At 41.8% G+C, this 23,578-nt stretch overlaps 1 protein-coding gene across 1 annotated transcript in view; it reads right to left on the minus strand.

Annotated features, from left to right (window-relative positions):
- Positions 1–391: 391 nt before the first annotated feature.
- The window catches only part of LOC138082013 (bifunctional heparan sulfate N-deacetylase/N-sulfotransferase 3), a 168,739-nt gene continuing 145,552 nt past the window's right edge, over positions 392–23,578 (minus strand). Inside the window, exons 12-13 of the mRNA XM_068975221.1 lie at positions 16,608–16,710; positions 392–511 (exon numbers count right to left, since the gene is read on the minus strand). Coding sequence (XP_068831322.1) covers positions 392–511; positions 16,608–16,710 — 223 coding nt within the window. The remainder of the gene's footprint in view (positions 512–16,607; positions 16,711–23,578) is intronic.

Genomic DNA, 23,578 nt, shown 5'->3' on the forward strand with positions numbered 1-23,578 from the left:
CTACAGGCAAACAGCAGCCTACAAGTCTACAGAGACATAATCTTAGTTGATATATAAAAGTGTAAATGTTACTACGAAATGGAACAGTTCTGCATTGGTATTTGATATTTATATTGGTTGCTATTGATTAACACATGAATGCACAGTAGTCTCCAATAACCCCACAGGCTCAGATATGGGTTAAGAGAAAGGCCATAGGCCTCAAGGCTTGTAACAAATACTTTTAGTTTTGTTTTGTTTCTAATCATCCACGTGCCAGCACGTGGAAAGAACTTTGTTTTTCTATTCTCATTTTAAGAGGTATATTTTTAAACCACCGTTTGGTAGCTCCTGGAAGCTCTGGGAGAGGTGAGCATTCCATGGAGATGCATTCTCGAGCTTTCTCACAGTGCTATCTCACTTTCTGCAGCTCCTGCCTCAGCCAGGATGGCAGAGGCTGCCCCAGTCTGTGCAGCAGCTTGGAGAGTTCCACGTTGTGGTCACGATAGTAGCTGGATAGAAATGCTCTGCTCTGAGGTGGGAGGAGGAGATACAAGGACATTCAATTTTATTTGTTGGAGTATACTTAATACACTTTGATGATGTTTATTTATATCTGTAGATATTTACACTGTGGCTTAAAATTGATTTTAAGCATGCAGACTATTTATTTAGCACAAGATAGTCAACAAAACAGTCCAAAATACAATACTTGGGTGCAACGTCAAAAGTGACAGAATGATCTTGGTTCGTTTCCAAGGCAAACCATTCAGTATCATAGTAATCCAGGTCTATGCCCCAACCACTGATGCCAAAGAAGCTGAAGTTGAATGGTTCTATGAAAACTTATCACACCTTCTAGAACTAGCACCCCCAAAAGACATCCTTTTCATCACAGGGGACTGAAATGGAAAAGTAGGAAGTCAAGAGATACCCAGAATAACAGGCAAGTTTGGCCTTGAAGTACAAACTGAAACAGGGCAAAACCTAACAGAGTTTTGTCAAGAGAACATGTTAGTTATAGCATTTCCAATAACTCAAAAGATGACTCTACATATGGACATCACCAGATGGTGATGAAATCATACTGCCTATGTTCCTTGCAGCCAAAGATGGAGAAGCTCTATTCAGTTAGCGAAAACATGACCTGGAGCTGACTGTGGCTCAGGTCATGAGCTCCTTATTGCAAAATTCATGCTTAAACAGAAGAAAGTAGGGAAAACCACCATTCATCTTTGACCTAAATCAAATCTCTTATGATTATTGCCGGGAGCCAGTGTGAGGAACTCCACCCATGGCAAAGGTCATGAGGAAGGAGGCTTGGCATACGCAAAGGCATGATCAAGCCTCAGGAAACCCCCTGTTCCCGAGCATCTAACCCCAAAACCAGAGTCTGTTTTATGCTCTCACCTACACCTCTGACTTTACGGGGGGCTCTCCCCCATAACCATTTATCTCGGAGAAGGAGTTAACTTGCAGCTCCAAGTCAATAAAAATTCCTGGGCATGACAAGAGTGTTTCAGCTTATGGATGTTAGGCAGGGTGGTCAGCTCAGTGAGGTGCATAACAGTGCCGGGGACCTGAGTCATGTTTCCTGTTTTCTTGAAGAACATTCCTTAACCAAATAAGGAAAAATTTCTATATGCGATAGCATAAGGAAGGCATTGCATGAGCTCATTCTGCCTGTCCAATCAGGTATCGCCAAGTACCCTGTAACTGAGACAAAGAGCTGACCATATATAAACCGCCATACTGCTTTGTTCGGGGCTCTTGTCTGATTCCGCTGCATCGGATGAGGCTTGAGCCCTAGCGTGCTAGAAATAAAAAATTCCCATCTTGCCTTTGCATAACCATGGTGGACTTGTTCGCTCTCTCGGTTGGTTTGGAGATATGGGCTCGGTGCATAACATTTGGGGGCTCGTCCGGGATCTCCGGCCTACCGGGGAGGACAACTCTCCTGGTAGAAGGGAATAATCTCGTTAGGAGTTGAGAGCTCTGAGCACCGGTGCTAGCAGTGCAGAGGCCTAGATTAAGTCCGGGGCCCAGTATTGTACTGGGGAGGCATCTAGGTGTAAAGTGAAGCGGCAAGTCCAGCGTAAGGCCGGGTCCCCGGTAGCGAACCGGGAGGGCAGCTGGCACTGAGGACGTCCTGAGGGTAAGACACTTGCAAGTAGAGAAGGGGTCTCTAGTGCTATAAAGGAGACTGAAAGTAATATTGAGAGTTGGAATCTGTTTGTTGTGTCGTTTCTGTGACTCTGTGTGCCGGCACTGTCCGTGTGAGTCTTGTTGTCATTGTCCGTGTTCTCTGTACCCATGGGGCAATCTACTTCTCCACTGTCTCTGATGACTGACCATTTTTCTGATTTTAAGTCTAGAGCTCAGAATCTTTCGTTACTGGTGAAGAAGAGCAAATTGGTGACTTTCTGTTCTGCCGAGTGGCCCACGTTTGATGTCAGATGGCCACAAGAGGGAACCTTCAATCCTCAAATTATCCAGGCAGTTAAAGAGAGGGTGCTTACCCCTAGTCCTGCCAGGCACCGAGACCAGACTCCCTACATTCTGGTCTGGCAGGATCTAGTGAGAAACCCGCCGGAATGGCTTAAACCCTTTGTTCTCGCTCCTTCTAAACCTCCTAAACCTCCCCATCCCTCTTCCCCAACTCCAACCTCGCTAAACCCACAGGTACTAGTCATGAAAGCTTCTGAAGAAAAAGAAGAAAAACAGGACGAAAAACGACCTAAGCTGGTGTTCCAGGAAACTTCTTCTCTGTATCCTAATCTGATTGACCTGGAAACCGAGTTGTTCCCACCCCCGAACGCGGATCCACATCCGCCCTTGCTTCCACAGGTTCCACAAGTTTCATCGGGAGAAGCCCGGAGGAGGGCCGATCCCTCGGCTCCTCCTAGGGAAGGGGGCCCCGCCCAGGGAACTCGGGGAAGAGCAAGGGAAATGGCCAGCGCAGTGGAAGAAGAAGGCCTGGAAATTCCCTCCTCCACTGTTCACGCGTTTCCGGTCCAGGCGGGGCCAGCCAGAGAGGGCGGGGAACGGACATATCAGTATTGGCCCTTTTCCACTAGTGATTTGTACAATTGGAAAACCCAGACTCCCTCTTTCTCTGAGAAACCGCAGGGTCTTATTGATCTTTTAGAATCTATCCTCTTTACTCACAACCCCACTTGGGATGATTGTCAGCAACTGTTACAGGTGCTTTTCACTACAGAGGAGCGCGAACGGATCCTGTCAGAAGCCCGGAAAAATGTGCCAGGGGTGGATGGGAGGCCCACAATACAGCCTCACCTCATTGACGAGGGGTTCCCCTTGGTGCGACCCCACTGGGACTCCGAATGCACTGAAGGTAGGGAGCGTCTCCTAGTGTACCGTCAGACTCTCATGGCTGGCCTTAGAGCGGCCGCCAGAAAGCCAACTAATTTGGCCAAGGTAAATTCAGTGAGGCAAGAGCCAAATGAGAGCCCGGCAGCCTTCCTTGAAAGGATAATGGAAGCTTTAGACAGTATACTCCTATGGACCCACAGGCAGATGAGTCTCGAGCAGCAGTTATGCTAGCATTTGTGAATCAGGCAGCCCCCGATAGTAGGAGAAAGTTACAAAAGATAGAGAGGCTGGGTGACCAGTCTCTGCAAGATCTAGAGAGGGCAGCAGAGAGAGTTTTCAATCAGAGAGAGACCCCAGAGGAGAGAGAGGACCGCATTAGAAGGGAAGAAAGAGAATTTAGAGCTGAAGAAAACCGTAAGAACCAACAAGAGCTGGCTCAGATATTTTTCGCCGGAATTGAAAACAAAAATAGGTTCCAAAAAGGCAAAAAGCTAGACTCAAAGACTGAGGAAAAACCTGCAAGGTGCAAGCTTGAAAAAAACCAATGTGCGTTTTGTAAGGAGATTGGGCATTGGAAAGATAAATGCCCCAAGAAAAACCTAAAAGAGAGGCCCCAAAATCCCAAGAACGAGACTCCCTCTCCAGACAGTCATATCCTCTATGAGGGTGAGGATAGTGACTGGGGGGTCAGGGCTCGACGCCGCTCCCCGAGTCCTGGGTAACTGTAAATGTGGAGGGGAAACCGGTTGGCTTCATGGTGGATATGGGAGCTCAATACTCAGTCTTAAACCAAAGAGATGGACCCATGTCTAAGAAAAGTAGCTGGGTGCAGGCAGCAACTGGGACTAAGCGATATGGATGGACTACAAAACGGCATGTGAACTTGGGGGCCCAAGTGACCCATTCCTTTCTGGTGATACCTGAGTGTCCAGCACCCTTGCTGGGAAGAGATTTACTGTCTAAAGTAAATGCCCAAATTCATTTCGACCACGGGCAAGTGTCAGTTTTAGATGGAACCGGGCATCCTCTTCAGGTCTTGTCTCTGGCATTAAAGGATGAATACAGACTGTACTTGCCAGAGGCACCAGCGACAATAAGTCCCGAAGTACAGCCATGGGTTCAGAGATACCCTCAGGCCTGGGCTGAAACAGCAGGAATGGGACTGGCCAAACAGAGGCCCCCTATTATTGTGGAACTGAAAGCCAGTGCCACACCGGTGAGAGTGCGGCAGTATCCCATGAGTCAAGAGGCTCAGCAAGGAATTACTCCTCACATACAACACCTCATAGACGCTGGGGTCTTGAGAAAGTGCCGGTCCCCATGGAACACTCCCCTGCTTCCCGTAAAGAAGCTCGGGGGAACTGATTTTAGACCGGTTCAAGACCTGCGAGAAGTCAACAAACGGGTGAGTGATATTCATCCTACGGTTCCTAACCCTTATACATTGCTAAGCAGCTTGCCACCAAGCTACGTTTGGTATGCTGTTTTAGATTTAAAAGATGCCTTTTTCAGTCTGCCTCTTGCCCTTGCAAGCCAAGAGATCTTCGCCTTTGAATGGCAGGAAGACGGTGGTCAGACTCCTGTGCAGCTGACGTGGACTCGCTTACCACAGGGTTTCAAAAACTCACCCATGTTGTTTAACGAGGCCTTGGATGAAGACCTCCGTGAGTATCGGGTTGAACACCCTACCATTGTTTTATTACAATATGTTGATGACCTTATGCTAGCAGCGACTATGGAAAAAGAGTGCCAAGAGGCAACAGGTGACCCTCTCCAAACCTTGGGGACTTTAGGTTACAGGGCCAGTGCCAAAAAGGCCCAGATTGCCAAGCAAGAGGTTACATACCTCGGTTATAAGATAAAACAGGGCCAGAGGTGGCTAACACAGGCTATGAAAGAAACCATCCTCCAGATCCCTGAGCCGGCCAACCCTAGACAAGTGAGAGAATTTCTGGGAACTGTGGGATATTGCCGATTATGGATCTTGGGGTTTGCAGAAAAGGCCAGGCCCCTGTATGAAGGGATCAAAGAAAACAAAGACTGGAAATGGACTGAGTCAATGAAAACAGCCTTTCAGGAGCTCAGGCGTGCCTTGCTGGAAGCTCCTGCCCTTGCCCTTCCTGACCCATCTAAGCCTTTCCAATTATTTATAGATGAAAGGCGAGGGATAGGAAAAGGGGTACTAACACAGAAGTGGGGACTTTGGAAGCGTCCCATAGCTTACCTTTCCAAGAAATTGGACCCAGTGGCAGCCGGATGGCTACCTTGCCTCCGAATCATCGCAGCCACCGTGCTCCTAGTCCATGATGCTGATAAACTGACTTATGGACAGAGACTCTTGGTCTACACTCCTCATGCTATAGAGAGAGTTCTGAAACAACCCCTGGGTAAATGGATTTCCAATGCCCGCTTGACACACTACCAGGCCCTGCTACTTGACACCTCACGGATTCATTTTCAAATGCCCTGCACTCTAAACCCAGCTACTCTTTTGCCCAATCCGGAGGAGGATAGCCACCTCCACGATTACGATGAGATACTGGCCGGGGTAACGGCAATATGGAAGGACTTAACAGATACACCACTGGATAACAGTGAGCTAATATGGTTTACAGATGGAAGCAGTTATGTAAAAGATGGACAGAGACGGGCGGGGGCCGCAGTGGTAGATGATTCTGGACGGACGATATGGGCGGAGACTCTTTCCCCAGACACCTCAGCACAAAGAGCAGAGTTAATTGCCCTGATTCAAGCATTAGAGAGAGCTAAAGGAAAAAGAATAACTATTTTTACTGACAGTCGCTATGCTTTTGGCACGGTACACATCCAGGGCCCGATATATCGGGAACGGGGGTTTTTGACAGCTGAAGGAAAAGAGATTAAAAACTTGCCAGAAATCCGTCGACTTCTGGAGGCTGTGCAGTTGCCTCGGGCTGTGTCAATAGTACATGTACCTGGACATCAAAAAGGGGACAGCCCCAAGGCACGAGGAAATCGTGCCGCGGATCTGGCAGCTCGAAAAGCGGCTGATGAAGATTTCATCGCTCCGGTGTTGGCGATCGGACTTCCACCCCCAGGTATGGGAACTTTGCCCCCAACCCCCGAGTAGTCATCCACAGACCTTGCCTGGATCCAGGAACGTCACTACCTCCAACAAGGAGAGGTTGGATGGTACCGAGACTCCGATGGTTACTTGATACTCCCTGCTCAGTTGGGACGACAACTGTGTGAGCATTTACACTTGTCTACTCATCTGGGAGAGAAAAAGACTCTGATGCTTTTTCAAACTGCACGCCTGCGATTCCCCCGGCACCAAACAACTGTGAAGAACATAGTACATGCTTGTAAGGCATGTCAACAGATGAGGCCAGGAAAGAGGCAACACGCAGGACTGAGGTATCAGGGAGAAGGGCCAGGGCAGCACTGGGAAATAGATTTCACCGAGGTAAGGCCAGGCAAGTATGGTTACCAGTACTTGTTAGTGTTGGTAGATACCTTCTCAGGGTGGGTAGAAGCTTTTCCTACTAAGGGAGAAACTGCAATGGTAGTGGCTAAAAAGATTTTAGAAGAAATAGTTCCCAGGTTTGGCCTGCCGGTGACTATTGGTTCTGATAATGGACCTGCTTTTGTGAGCCAAATAGTTCAGAACCTTGCCCGGGCTCTAAGGACCAAATGGAAATTACATTGTGAATACAGCCCACAGAGCTTGGGGCAAGTTGAAAGAATGAGTCGGACCCTAAAGGAAACTTTAACTAAATTGGCTATAGAGACTGGCGGGGACTGGGTGACTCTCCTTCCCTTCACCCTCTTTCAGGCACGTAATACTCCTTATCAGCTTACTCTGACCCCATTTGAAATTCTGTATGGGCGACCTCCCCCTGTATGTCCAATATTTGAAGGAAAGAAACTTTCACCTTCTACTTTGGGGCAATTCCAGGAGGCTTTGATGGCTTTGGGCAAAGTGCATTCTTGCATCTGGAAACTGCTCCGGGAAATACATGAGGGTCAAAACAAGGGGACTATCCCCTCACATAACATCGGCCCCGGAGATTGGGTGTGGGTCAAAAGGCACCACACCAAGGCACTGGAACCTAAATGGAAGGGTCCTTATGTTGTTCTTCTTACCACCCCAACTGCCCTAAAGGTCGACGGTATCGGGCCTTGGGTGCATTGCAACCATGTACGCCCAGCCACTTCAGCAGAGCAGGAAGACGCTAAAAAAGAATGGGAAGCGTCTCTGCACCCGTCCAACCCCCTGAGGCTGAAGCTCCGGCGTCGTCGACAGGACCAAGGCAACTCGTCTGGACCATCTAATGGATGACCATGTTACTCTGCTCCGAAGCTGCCAGCGTGAACCCTCACCAACCCTTCAAAATCACCTGGAAACTGCAAAATGGACTAACACGTGAGATGCTTAACTCCACCACTGCAATACATCCACCAAATACTTGGTGGCCAGACTTATACTTTGACCTTAAGCCGGTGGTAAATGTACCTTGGAAAAGGGGCTACCTCCGGAATCATGCATTCTGGGCATGTCCAGGTGCACCCAGGCACAACTGGAAGATCTGTGGGGGGATACAGGACTCTTATTGTAAATCTTGGGACTGTGTAACTTCTAATGATGGGTCGGAGACTCCAGGGTATAGACGGTGGGATGTAGGAATCGGGACTTGCTTAACTTCTCATTTGTAGGACCCATACCTCCATACTCCGATTGGGAAAAGGATCATAACTTTGCCCAGGTAAAAATAAGGTTTAACATTGACAAAGCAAAAAAAAAAAAAAAAGAGAAGGCCTGGGTCAACGGGATATCATGGGAACTTCAGACAAGAAATGACCTGACTACTTATAACGGGATCATTGTTGTGAGTCAAGTTTTAGAACCGGTACAAATGTATAGTATCAGTCCAAACCCCGTTGAACAGGTCCATGCAACTCTCTACCCGACAACCTCCCTACCTACATCCCAGGGACCAACAAAAGACCCAGAGGCGGGCCCCCTTGCTAAACTTGGACAAACATATCCACTATGGAAATTAGTAAAGGCAGCTTATGCTACCTTAAATCAAACCCATCCTGAGGCAACTAAATCCTGTTGGTTATGTTACAACTTAATTCCCCCTTATTACGAGGCAGTAGGCCTCAACGCCTCTTACGACCTGGCCAACAGCACCGATCCTCCCCATTGTCGATGGGGAGAACGAAAAGTAGGCCTTACAATGAGAGAAGTGTGGGGAAAGGGACTATGTATGGGTGAAGTGCCGCCAGACAGATCCTCATTGTGTGCCCTTACTGTTGAACTCATGAGTCTGCCTGTAGCCAGGTGGTCAGTTCCACAGATGGGAGGATGGTGGGTGTGCTCTCACACTGGGTTGACTCCCTGTGTACATAGCTCCATTTTTGATCCTAAAAAAGAATTTTGTGTTATGGTGGCTGTGATACCAAAGATACTGTATCGACCAGAAGAAGCTGTATATGATTATTGGGCCCACAAATTGACTCTTAATCAACAAGAAAGAGCTTATAAAGTTAAGAGAGAGCCCATTACTGCCATAACCATAGCAACTATGTTTGGTCTGGGAATAGCCGGGCCGGAACTGGAATAACAGCTTTGTCTATGCAAAGTCAAGGATTTAACTCTTTAAGAGCGGCCATAGATGAAAACATCACTCGTATAGAACAGTCTATTAGTCATTTAGAGTCATCTTTAACTTCCCTGTCTGAAGTAGTTTTGCAAAATAGAAGAGGGCTAGATCTGCTATTTCTGCAACAGGGGGGACTTTGTGCTGCCCTAGGAGAAGAATGTTGTTTTTATGCAGACCATACTGGAGTAGTTAGGGAATCCATGGCCAAAGTGAGAGAGGGGCTAGCCCAGCGTAAACGAGAGCGTGAGGCTCAACAGGGATGGTTTGAGTCCTGGTTTCAACAATACCCCTGGCTGACTACTTTAATCTCTACCCTGCTAGGACCCCTGATAATCCTTCTAATCATGCTTACGTTTGGCCCTTGTATTATCAATAGACTTGTAGCCTTTGTAAAAGAGCACATTAATACAGTACAGCTGTTCATGCTTCGGCAGCAATATCAAACAGTATCTCAGGACCCAGAGGAGGATTCCTCTGTATGATCTAAGAACAGGGGGGGAATGTTAGGCAGGGTGGTCGGCTCAGTGAGGTGCATAACAGCGCCGGGGACCTGAGTCATGTTTCCTGTTTTCTTGAAGAACATTCCTTAACCAAATAAGGAAAGATTTCTATATGCGATAGCATAAGGAAGGCGTTGCATGAGCTCATTCTGCCTGTCCAATCAGGTATCGCCAAGTACCCTGTAACTGAGACAAAGAGCTGACTGTATATAAACTGCCATACTGCTTTGTTCGGGGCTCTTGTCTGATTCCGCTGCGTCGGATGAGGCTTGAGCCCTAGCGTGCTAGAAATAAAAAATTCCCTTCTTGCCTTTGCATTACCACGGTGGACTTGTTCGCTCTCTCGGTTGGTTTGGAGATACGGGCTCGGTGCCTAACAACTGACTCCTCTGAAGGTTATCTAGCCCACCTGTATAGGTTCGTCCGGCCACATGTGATTGTTTACAGCCTCCCAATCTGAGAGGCATGAGATGTTTTAGACTTACTAAAGGCAAATTCTTTTGGGGAGTTAGAAATTATTAGTATGGTGGGTTGGTTAGGAATTATATTGGTGAAGGGTTTTTCATTTGTTGTGTCAATAATTGCCGCTAATTCCCTCCTCTGGGTGGGACAAGGATGTCTGGGGTCAAACCTCTCTGCTAACAGACTAGCTTGTGTGACAGGATTATCCATACTCCTGCCACATGATTGTTTACTACCTCTTAACCATAAACAGCACAGAGAGTTTTGGAGTATTTTGAGAGTCTTAATTAGCATAGGGCTTTTTCTTCTTGTTGAGTCAATGATTGCCGCCAGGCCTACATTTCCTTAGGCACCCAGGAATATATTAATCAATGTATTTGGAATACAGTAAAGGAAATATAGTAGTTTTTGATGTTAGCATTACTAGACTTTTTGAGTTAATGGATTTTCTCTTTTGTAATAGATCACTGTACTTTGTTATAAATCACTGTGTCCTTGCTATGTAAAAATGTAACTTTATCACTATCTTAAGACTAAATAGATCTTAAGAGGAACATTGGTGAAAGGATTTTCAATTGTTGGGCTGATGTTTGCTGCTAAATCTCCATACTCCCTGCCCTTATAATGAATATAACTAGCATATAGGAGAAATAAGCATTAACCCTTAAGCATATAGGAGAAACCTTTAAGATTAATCATGTTAACCTTGGGTTAAATAAATTCCTTTCTGGATTGTAACTCACTACATCCTCACCCTATAGGAATGTAACTTTATTTGGAGGGTGGTGCCTGGTTTAAGAAAAAACACCCTAGGAAGAAATAAGTTTTTTGGTTATCAGAAAGAAAGGATCATAAAATGTCAGCAGGTCTCACTCATGGCCAGAAGATGATGTAATATCCCTAAGACCTTTTTTTTATACATTTATGTGAAGCACCTGATTTTGATAAAGGTCAGGACTGCTGACCCCCACGTGACTCTGTATTCATCCCTATGTGTAACAAAAGGTATATAAGCAAACCCCAAAATAAAGAAATCGGATCAGTTTCCGGAAAGACTGATTCCCCCATGTCGCTTCTTTCTTGCTCCCATTTTTCTGGCTGAATTCCCATCTGGAGCATGGATGCTATTCCACATAATCCAAGTTATTCAGCCTCTTTTTCTCCACTAATCTTCCTACTACACTATCCATTTCTAATCTCTCTCTATATCTGTAATTAAATATGCATTTTTCCAAAGATGCCGACTCCATCCCCCCACCTTCGGATCACCCTGGATCCACCGGGGCTGGACCCTGGCAATTATATAGTAGAAGTACCAAATATATTCAGGGGATTAGATCTGGTAGACACAGTGCGTGAAGAACTATGGACGGAAGTTTGCAATATTGTACCCAAGGCAGTGACTGAAACCATCCTAATGAAAAAGAAATGCAAGGAGCTGAAGTGGTTGTTTGAGGAGGCTTTACAAATAGCCGAGGAAAGAATATAAGTGAAAGGCAAGGGAGAAAGGGAATGATATACCCATCTGAATGCAGAGTTCCAGAGAAGACCAAGGAGAGAAAAGAAGGCCTTGTAAAATAGAGGAAAACAATAGGATGGGGAAGACTAGAGATATCGTCAAGAAAATTGGCGATCTCAAGGGAACATTTCATGCCCAGACGGGCATGATAAAGGACAGAAACGGTAAGGACTTAACAGAAGCAGAGAGATTAAGAAGAGGTGGCAAGAATACACAGAAAAACTATACAAGAAAGTTCTTAATGACCTAGATAACCACGATGATGTGGTCACTCACCTAGAGCTGGACGTCCTGGAATGTGAAGTCAGGTGGACCTTAGGAAGCACTACTATGAACAAAGCTAGTGGAGGTGACAGAATTTCAGCTGAGTTATTTCAAATCCTAAAAGATGATGCTGTTAAAGTGCTGCACTCAATATGTCAGCAAATTTGGAAAACTCAGCAGTAGCCATTGGACCAGGTCAGTTTTCATTCCAATCCCAAAGAAAGGCAATGCCAAAGAATGTTCAAACTACTGTACAGTTGTCCTCATTTAAATGTTGGTAAGGTTATGCTCAAAGTCCTTCAAGCTAGGCTTCAGCAGTACATGAATTGAGAACTTCCAGATGTACAAACCGGATTTAGAAAAAGCAGAGGAACCAGAGATCAAATTGCCAATATTTGCTGGATCATGGAGAAAGCAAGTGAGTTCTAGGAAAAACATCTGGAAGGTCCGTCTAGTCAAAGCTATGGTTTTTCCAGTAGTCATGTATGGATGTGAGAGTTGGACCATAAAGAAGGCTGAGTGCTGAAGAAGTGAAGCTTTTGAACTGCGGTGCTGGAAAATACTCTTGAGAGTCCCTTAGACAGCAAGGAGATTAAACCAGTCAATCCTAAAGGAAATCAACCCCTGAAGAATATTCACTGGAAGGACTGATGCTGAAGCTGAAGCTCCCCTGATGCAAAAGAGCTGATTCATTGGGAAAGACCTTGATGCTGAGAAAAATTGAAGGCAAAAGTAGAAGCAGAGGATGAGATGGTTGGATAGTTTTACTGACTCAATGGACATGAATTTGAGCAAACTCCAGGAGATAGTGGAGGACAGAGGACTGGGGTGTGCTGCAGTCCATGGAGTTACAAAGAATCAGACATGACTTAGCGGCTGAACAACAAAACATAGTGACTATTCTTCAAAATACACACTCCAAACACGTAAATGTTTTCACTAGGGAAAAGGCTTTTGTATTAAACATGTGGTTTATTTGTGCAGAATTAAATATTCAAATAGCTAGATTGAGTTTAGAAATATAGCTGTAACAATTGATTGGTTCCAGTATTATGCTCTATTAAAACTGTTCTGGCTTTGGAGCAAGAGTTGGCTTGATAAATCTATAAAATAAAACACTCTTTTGTCATTAATTTACATGTAGAATTTGAAGATAATATTTTCTTAAGAGCACATTTAAAGCATACACAAAATACTCACTGTTAGTAAACTATCCTGATTTACAAGGCGGTAGATTTCCCTTCAATAAAGGAAAATATTTTAATAATTGAAATTGTAAGAAATTGAAAGTGCTTTGTTGTAAGGTGGTGTTTAGTGGGGTTTATATGTAGTTCAAATGACTGTGGTTGGGAATGTCATGGAGGGTGGGTTTCTGGATCTTTATCTGTACCTCTCTGCTTTACTATTCTGAGGGTTTCAGTTCAGTTGAATCTTTAAAAGATTAATTTTAAATTAATCTTATTTTCTTCTGCTGTTCTCTTAAAATATCATATCTGGTACCCCATCTTAAATGCCATAGAAAAATATGTCATTTTATATTGATAACTTCAATGTAACAGTGGTTTTTGCAGTAATTCCGATCAGTGGAACAAGACTGAACATTTGTGCTGTACTGTAACCATCACTGCGATCAAGGGAAAACCCAAACCCTTGTGTGGCTCATGTGTCAGTCTCCCTGCTTTTCTCTGTTTTGGGTCTCCTCAGTCATCAGCTCTAAAACCAGCACCAGGCCCTGCTAGCGTACCCTGGCCAGAGAAAGGTGGAGACGAAACATATGCCCGGATCCTGTCTGGGGGCCTGATCATTCTGTGCCCCCTCTGCTGCCAGCCAGGCCTGGAATCCAGGGCTGAGCCCGAGGCCTTCGTGCAGAGGCTTCCCCGCTGTCCTCTCCTAACATCTCCCTTTGCATTGCTCCTCTTCATGAAGGAAGCCCTGAGCAACAGCAGCCTGGGACTGCCTACATCCTGCAGCTTGCTCCCCTATATTTCCCATGTGACAAAGGGTTCTCCAGCAGCTCAACTAACTTTAGACTTGAACCTCCTGAGATCCACATTCTTCCTACATTTCCTTGGGGTTTCGTATCAGTATCATACCTCCTGATACGGAGGATTATCTCAACTACATCTCAATGTATTGGCTTTTTTGGCATTATTTTCAAACCTGACAGCCTGTATCAGCAGCCAGACCCTTGTCCTGTGAGTATGTTGGTCCCCATAATCAAGTACCCCTTCTTGTTCTTCTGCTCCCTCCTATGGCAAGATAACTGATATGAGATTTGTAAAGTACAACACGTCCTATTTGAGAGTCTAATATGTTCACGCCAAAATTTACTAGGACAGAATTCAGTGGTATGCAAAATTTACATACATTGTTATCTGATGATTGTTCAGAAAGTGTACTGTTTTAGATGGCAAATCAGATAGAATATATGCTAATGTATGCCAGTGTAGTTCATTTCATGCAAACTCACATGAAATTAATGTAATAAAAGGAATAATAATGTATACTTCTATAATATAAAACATGATGAAAGAAAAAATTGTATAATAAATTCAGTATCAGGTTGTTTATTGGACTATTATTAAAGAAACTATTAAGTGCTTTTGATTTGGAGAGGTAATTGATTAAGTGGTTCATTCAAAATGTCAGCTTTCATTCCTTTCCTATAATATATTTTGATAAACAAAGCCAAAGTGGAAGCCAAATAATCCACCAGATCGTAATTTCCAGGGTCAAATGTATCCTGTGATGTTTCGGTGATACTTGTGGGGAAGGGTACTGGTGTTTTTTCTGTAGTAGGAGAAGCAAGCAGTGTGGTGACAGTACTGCCTACTCGAATCTGTTCTACGCAGTTGTGTTTCTGTTACCTCCAGGAAAGAGGCCTTACTCTCGCCTCCTGTCTGGGCATTATCTGTATGAAGTCAGCCACCCTACTCCCTCAAATAAATCTATATGTATAGATATTATGATATAATAAGAAAAATAAATTTGGTTTTGACTCTGGTTCCGGCAGAGAGCTCCTAAGAACCTTGTCATTTCCTGAGTTACAGGGGTGAAAAGAGTGCGTTTTGTTGTATACAGTGAGTTCCTTTAAACTTTGCCCAAGTTTATGCTAGTGAAGTGACAGTATGGGTCCCTAGATAGCTTCAGACGGGGGCTGGTTGCTAGAAGAGAAGCTCTGGTGCTCAGGACCCTTCTGGACCTTGTCCTGTGTATCTCTCCATCTAGAATAACAGGAAGTAAAGCATTTCTGGGGCATGTGAGTCATTATATCAAATTATAAAATCTGGGGAGGAATTCTTAGGAACCCCTGGTTGGTAGCCAAGTTGGACAGATGTGTGAATAACCTGGGACCCCACTACTTGTTACTAAAGTCTGAAGGGGGCAGTTTTGTGGGACTGAGCTCTTAATCTGTGGGGACTGTACTTAACCCTGGGTAGTGGGTGTCAGAATTGGATTAAATTATAGGACACCTACCTGGTATCTGCAGAAAATTAAAGAATTGCTTGGTATGGAAAACCCACATATCTATGTCAGAGGTGTTTGAGAAAAAACATCTTAGGAATGTATTACAGAGAAACCTTATTGAGGGGTATGGAACTAGTGATATCCTGAAAAGTTTTAGATTTTTAATCTTTGTCTACCATGAATTTAATATCATGTCTCAGTATGTGTTTGATGGGAGTAAAATAAAATGCTAAGGAAGATGTTCTACAGTGTCTTAAATGTTTTGGTTTCAGTAAATATACAGAGAGATAGCTTTGACATACATGAAAATGAAACATTTTATATTGCTGTCTTGAAATGCTACGGAAATCACCCTTGAATATTTATTAATGTGTACTGCTTTCATAGTGGACTGAAGGGTATATTTTAATAATCCACCAAAGAAAACTGTAGCTCTGAGAGTACCCTTTGTTTATCAAAAGAACTCCCAGAATGTCTTTTAGATAGAATTTAATTATGAGCTTAGTGAGGAAAAAGCTCTGTCTCTTTCAGACTGGAATAAAAAAAAAAAATGGTCCTGAAAGTATCAAAAAGGATTCAGATAAGTTCAGACCATGTTAGGATTCTCAGACCAATGTAGGATTCTTGGTTACCACAATATGTTAAATGTTGTGGGAAAACAGTCTCAAATGTTTGAATTTTTGAGTTCGTTATTTTTTAAAATAAAATCAATCTACTTGCGTTCTTATGTCCAAACTGCACATTAACAGGACTGATTATGAAATCAAAGTATTAATACATTTTAATATATGTGTAGTAAGCTTTAAAGTGAAAATATAGGGCCAACAAAGTGGGAAAACTGTAGCTTTAAGTGACCACCACGGCCATGGCACCATTTGGAACAGAACAAACATGACATGCTTCGTGTCTATGGCAAAGTTTGGGTGTCTCCATTTTCCAGAGCTTAAATTATCTGCTAGTATGTTATACATTTGGGAAATATATTAATTCTTTAATCTTATTATCATATTAGCAGTTCAAAACTTAGTATACCAGTAGTTAATATTATTATGCAGGCCACATTTACCACCACAGAGTGACTTAGTGAAAATAAAATCTTTTGGTCCTATTTTTAATTTCCAGTTGATATATTTCCTGCCCTGGTTTCAGTTAATATTTTTAGTGCTAAAATTTCTGTGAATGTATCTCTTTTTGGAATGAGATGTTGCTTCTTTGTTCTAATTCAAAATGGCAAATTCTATTGTTGGCATTTATTCTCAAATGACAGGTAATATATCACTGGAAAAATCAAAACAAGCAAGCAGGATGCATCCAATCCAAATGTTACTTTTTATTTTTAGAAAGTGAATTTTTTATTTTAATCATTTTTCTAAGAAAAATATTTTAAAGTATCATTTTGCTTATTTAGTTTGTATTTTTAAGCTCTATACTTACATCAGGATCCATTGGAGGGTATTTTCTTCCTTTGCTCTTTCCAAGGCATTTTGTTTTACCTTCTTCCAGTAACTGACACCAGAAACCTTTATGAGAATCAAACCTTAAAAAGATACAAAGAGCAAAATAGTAGTTTTCGAGCAGCTAATATAATATACTGACCAAAAACATGGAATATTTTAGTTTGGATATTAGTCTATAACTGAGGAAACTGGCATATTTTTTGACTACATCACTTTACATAAAGTCTTTTGGCATACTTCTGAATTCTCAGTCCATCTGTCATCTCTGTGAGTTTGCCAGATTTCTAATAGAAAAACTGTCAGCAGAAGGTCTCCTATTAATAGAAATTAATAAGCCTACCTCCTTCATCTGGAAAGAAAAGTTTTATAAGTTTCAAGCCCATTCTTTCCTTTTGCAGGGTTTAAAAATGACATATCAGGCTTCATCCATATCTGTGGATTTACATAGTACTTTTATCGTTCGATTACAGGTTAATAGAAGAGATAGGGTTTGGGTGTGTCATGGAGTGATTAATTTTAGAATTCTCTAGCTATAATCCATTTAATTTTTTTTTCCAGAGACACTTTCTTATTTTGGTATGAGCTTTGTGTTAAAGTAATAACAGTTATAAATGAAGATTTTATGGTATAATTATAATGAAAATAATAGAAGCACATTAAATTTATATTTTAGTATACTAAAATATTTCATATAACTCTTTTATTTGAGCTTTCCTTATAACTCCTTAATGATATGGAGTATAGTTTTTGTCCCATTTAGTGGCACTTAGCTTAGAGTTTTGGAGAAGGCGATGGCACCCCACTCCAGTACTCTTGCCTGGAAAATCCCATGGACGGAGGAGCCTGGTGGGCTGCAGTCCATGGGGTCGCTAAGAGTCGGACATAACTGAGCAACTTCACTTTCACTTTTCACTTTCATACATTGGAGAAGGACATGGCAACCCACTCCAGTGTTCTTGCCTGGAGAATCCCAGGGATGGGGGAGCCTGGTGGGCTGCCGTCAATGGGGTCTCACAGAGTCAGACACGACTGAAGCGACTTAGCAGCAGCAGCTTAGAGTTTGGCTCTTTGTGAACACTCACCAACTGTTAGTTGAACAAAAAATGAAAAAGAAGGAAATGTTTGTCGAGGTTTACCTATCTTGGACTATATACTTTTTAAGTATGCAGGTGACAACTCAAGTCTGGGCCTCCTGATTCCAGGTCCAGGGCCTTTTCTTCTTTACAGTCTCTGGTTATGTTTGGTATTATCATTCATTATGAATATATAGTGATTTCCATGCTTGACTAGAAAAGTGACTGCTAACAGTATTCATGATTCTTCCACTTGCTTTTGTTATTCAGTGATTCTATTGCTATAATTTCTTCTTCACTAGAAGTTATTATCATTTAGGACCATGATTTTCTTTTGCCTTCAATCCATATCACTCAGAATGCTGCATCTAGCTCTTTCTTTGGAGAAGGCAGTGGTGACCCACTCCAGTACTTTTGCCTGGAAAATCCCATGGGTGGAGGAGCCTGATAGGCTGCAGTCCATGGGGTTGCTAAGAGTTGGACACGACTTAGTGACTTCACTTTCACTCTTCACTTTCATACACTGGAGAAGGACATGGCAACCCACTCCAGTGTTCTTGCCTGGAGAATCCCAGGGACGGAGCAGCCTGGTGGGCTGCCGTCTATGGGGTTGCACAGAGTCGGACATGACTGAAGCGACTTAGCAGCAGTAGCAGTAGCAGCAGCTCTTTCTTAAAATTATAGTGTAAACAGTGAACAACTGGAAATCAAAATAAAAACATTTAATTTAGCATAAAACAAATTTAAAACAAAATAAAATTTAAAACAAAATAAAACAAAATAAAATTTATTTTGTTTAAAATTTAAAACAAAATATGTGTAAGATCTGTGTACTGACAACAATTGTTAAGAGAAATTACAGAAGACACAAACTAAAGAAGAGCTGTACCATATTCACAGATCAGAAGACTAATTATTTTTAAAATATCAATGCTCTCCAGATTTATCTAGAGATTCACTGTGAGTTCAATCAAAATTCCAGTGGGCTTTTTTGGGTAGAAATTAAAAAGATGATTATAAAATGTATATGGAAATAAAAGCTAACAATTTGTTTTAAACAAGCCAAAACAATTTGAAAGAGGAGATCAAAGCTGGAGATCTTATACTATTTTATTTAAAGATTTACTATAATGCCACAATAATGAAGCCTATGTAGTACTGGAACCAATGGATCAATGAACAAAAATAGAATCTAGAAACAGACCAACACATCTACAGTCAACTGATTTTTAAAAGTAGTTCAGTGGGAAAGGACAGTCTGTTAAGCAAATGGAACTAGAAAAATTGGATATTTATGTGGAAAATATGACTATCAATCCCACACTCTGAGCTTTGAAGAGTTGATGCTTTTGAACTGTGGTATTGGAGAAGACTCTTGAGAGTCCCTTGGACTGCAAGGAGATCCACCCAGTCCATCCTAAAGGAAATCAGTCTTGAATATTCATTGGAAGGACTGATGCTGAAGCTGAAGCTCCAATACTTTGGCCACCTGATGTGAAGAACTAACTATTGGAAAAGACCCTGATGCTGGGAAAGATTGAAGGCAGGAGGAGAAGGGGATGACAGAGGATGAGTTGGTTGGATGGCATCACCAACTCAATGGACATGAGTTCGAGCAAGCTCTGGGAGTTGGTGATGGACAGGAAAGCCTGGGGTGCTACAGTCCATTGGGTCTCAAAGAGTCGGAAGCAACTGAGCAACTGAACTGAACTGATAGTTGATTTACAACGTTGTGTTAATTTCTTCTATACAGCCAAATGACCAGTTGTACATATATATATATTCTTTTTTATATTCTTTTCCATTATGGTTTATCCTGGGACATTGACTATAGTTCCTGGTGCTATACAGTAGGACCTTGTTGTCCACCCATTCTATATATAATAGTTTGCATCAATTAACCCCAAACTCCCAGTCCATCCTCCCCCCACCCATTCACCCCTTTGTTGTTGTTCAGTCACTGAGTCATGTATGACTCTTTGCAACTTCATGAACTGCAGCACACCCGGCTTCCCTCTCCTTCACTATCTCCTGGAGTTTGTTCAGGCTCATGTCCATTGTGTCAGTGATGACATCCAACCATCTCATCCTCTGTCACCCCCTTTTCCCTTGCCTTCAATCTTTCCCAGCATCAGGGTCTTTTCCAACGAGTTGGCTCTTCACATCAGGTGGCCAAAATATTGGCACTTCAGCCGCAGTCCTTGCATGAATATTCAGTGTTGATTTTCTTTAAGATTGATTGGCTTGATCTCCTTGCTGTCCAAGGGACTCTCAAGAGTCTTTCCAGTACCACAGTTCGAAAACATCAGTTCTTCAGTGCTCAGCCTTCTTTATATGAGAGTCAAACTCTCATATCCATACATGATTACTGGAAAAACCATAGCTTTGACTATATGGACCTATGTCAGCAAAGTGATATCTCTGCTTTTTAAAACACTGTCTAGGTTTGTCATAGCTATTCTTTCAAGGAGCAAGTTTCTTTTATTTTGTGCCTGCAGTCACCATCTGCATAGATTTTGGAGCCCAAGAAAATGAAATCTGACACTATTTCCACATTTTCCTCATTTATTTGCCATGAAGCGATAGGACTGGATGCCATAATTTCGTTTTATGGATGCTGAGTTTTAAGCCAGCTTTTTCACTCTCCTTTTTCACCTTCATCAAGAGGCTCTTTAATTCCTCTTCACTTTCTGCTATTAGAGTGGTATCATTTGTATATCTGAGGTTGTTGATATTTCTCCTAGCAATCTTGATTCCAGCTTGTGATTCATCCAGCCTGGCGTTTCGCATGATGTACTCTGCATTTAAGTTAAATAAGGAGGGTTCAATATACAGCCTTGATGTAATCTTTTCCCAGTTTGGAACCAGTCTGTTGTTCCATGTCCAGTTCTAACTGTTGCTTCTTGTCCTACATACAGGTTTCTCAGGAGGCAGGTAATGAGGTCTGGTATTCCCATGTCATTAAGAATATTCCAGTTTGTTGTGATTTACATAGTCAAAGGCTTTAGCATAGTCAGTGAAGCAGAAGTAGATTTTTTTTAGAATTCCCTTGCTTTTTCTATGATCCAGTGTATATTGGCGATATGATCTCTTGTTCCTCTACCTTCTCTAAATCTAGCATGGACACCTGGAAGTTCTTGGTTCACCTATTGCTGAAGCCTAGCTTGAAGGATTTTGAACATAATTCTGCCGGCATGTGAAATGAGGGCCACTGTGCGATAATTTGAACATTCTCCAGCATTGCCTTTCTTTGTGATTGGAATGAAAACGGCCTTTTCCAGTCCTGTGGCCACTGCTGAGTTTTCCAAATTTGCTGGCATATTGAGTGTAGCACTTTCACAGCATCATATTTTAGGATTTGAAGTAGCTCAGCTGGAATTCCGTCACCTCCGTCTGCTTTGTTCATAGTGATGCTTCTTAAGGCCCACTTGACTTCACACTCCAGGATGTCTGGCTCTCGGACAATTGCCTCCTTGGCAATTGGAAGTCAGTTCTCTATGTCTGTGAGCCTGTTTCTCCTTCATAGATAGGTTCACTTGTGTTGTATTTTAGATTCTACATATAAGTGATATCATATGGTATTTTTCTCTCTCAGACTTAATTCACGTAGTATGATAATCTCTAGTGGCATCCATGGTGCTGTAAATGGCATTATTTCTTTCTTTTTCATGGCTGAGTATTATTCCATTATATATACATACCACATCTTCCTTATCCATTCATCTGTTGATGGACAATTAGGTTGTTTCCATGTCTTGGCTATTGTGAATAGCTGCTATGAATGGCTGCATGTATTCTTTTTGAATTATAGTTTTGTTCAGATATATTCCCAGGATTGGAACCCTGGATCACATGGTAATTCTATTTTTAGTTTGCTGAGGAACCTCCATACTGTTTTCCTTAGTGGCTACACCAACTTACATTCCCACCAACAGTGTAGGGGGTTCTCTTTTCTCCACACCCTCTCCAGCATTTATTTGTAGAGTTTAATGATGCCCATTCTAACTGGTGTGAGGTGGTACCTCACTATAGTCTTGATGTGCATTTCTCTAGAAATGAAGTCTTTTTATAATAATGTCTGAGACAACATAAAAAACTCATTTTAAGGTTTCAGTTTTTTAAAGGAAATACTTCCTCTTGTTATACTATTCATTAGTAAAACTTCACAGTATTATTTTCTCTGGCTTTTGTGCCAGTTTGAAGAGCTTAGTAGATTAGCAGTGCAGACTCCAGAGGAATAAGTGTGTTTCAGTCCTGCCTCCTCAGCTTACTTTTGAGTGACTTTTGGCTTGGTACCCAGCACTTAGTACCCAGCACAGAGTATTGTTATATATAAAGTATTTAGAATATATAAATGTATACTGATTTTGAAATGTTATAACCACTTTTAAAACAAATTTAAATGAAATTGGAGTAGATTATTTTCTTCCATTTCACTTAGCATTTCCAGCTGTTTCACAGGTCATCTAAGGACCAGCAGATTTTAGCTACTATGGCTACTGTTTTTTGCTACCAAAATACTTTTATTTTGGCACAATTTTACTAAACTCATCTAAAATGGGAAAGGATTCTTTGACCAATAGATTTGGTTGCCAGAGGAAGTGATATTAGAAACAACAGAAGCAGCTTCAGTTCTTTATGACTTAGGTAACCCCATCCATAGAACAAAATACACACACACACAATCTTCATTTAACTATTCACCTTCAAATCCTTATTGTTCATTTATTGAAATTTTCATAGTAAATTATTATTAAAAATTCATATAACTCAGTCTGGTTTCATTCATGTTAATGAACAGGTTAACTGAGAAATAGAGATGTCAGGTTCAGTAAGTGTGAAGACTTGTCACAGTCATTGGTGGCTGGATATAGTCGTTAGTGGATATATTCATGGGAAAATTAAAAGTTTACATTTTTTCATTTTATTTTATAAAGTTTATAAAAAAACTTTCATTTTAGTTTTAGTTTAGTTTAACACATAAAGAAACTGTATGTGCTAGTTCAGTTTAGCACAATGCCACACTGAGCATTATTTTTCCTGGTTTTCCTTAAATGATTAGACAGCTTAAACACTATATAACACATAATATACAAGCTAAAATAATGTTGATATATCAGTCCTATTTATAGTTTAGTGATTAAGGTTATGTTGAACAAGAATTGTAAAATGTGAATTACTTAACTGAATGAGAAAGTTCCCATTCATATTTTTTAAAGCTTATTTCTGATAACAACCACACTCACTAAGAAAATCTGATTTCTAAAAACTGTTTTATTTTGGTTGCACCACGCAGCATGTGAGATATTGGTTTCTTGACCAGAGATTGAACCCGTACTCCCTGCATTGGAAGCATGAAGCCTTAACCACTGGACAACCAGGAAAGTCCCAAGAAGATAAGATTTTTATGTATTCAGTATATCATCTAAAATCCAGGATGACAGTACTAAGTCATTTTAAGATATCGACCATCCATTACTTTATGAAATTTGGAAGTCTTGAACACTTCTGTAGTGACTGTGGAATGGAATAAATAATACTCTTAATGATGGAGATTTATTGCCATTTTTCTTGAAAATAGTTTTGAAATTGGAATGTTTTTATATTGAAGATAACCAGGAGACTGTAGATCTCTTACACTGGAGTACTCTTTTGTGCTAAAACTGTATGGTAAAACTTTTGCAAAGGTCTAGTTTCATTGATTTATTGTATTGTGTGCAAAGAACTGAATTTATGTGGTTAGTTGAGAATTCATATCTGTTTGCAGTTTAGTACATTATCAGAAGGCTTTAAATATTTTTTTAACTACCAAGGAGGTAGTCTTCACTATCCTTAGCAGGAAAAATATAATGCAATTAAAGACATTCTTGAGAAC

This window comes from Capricornis sumatraensis, chromosome 7 (genome assembly GCF_032405125.1).
Source record: "Capricornis sumatraensis isolate serow.1 chromosome 7, serow.2, whole genome shotgun sequence".
In the NCBI taxonomy this organism is placed as follows: Eukaryota; Metazoa; Chordata; class Mammalia; order Artiodactyla; family Bovidae; genus Capricornis; species Capricornis sumatraensis.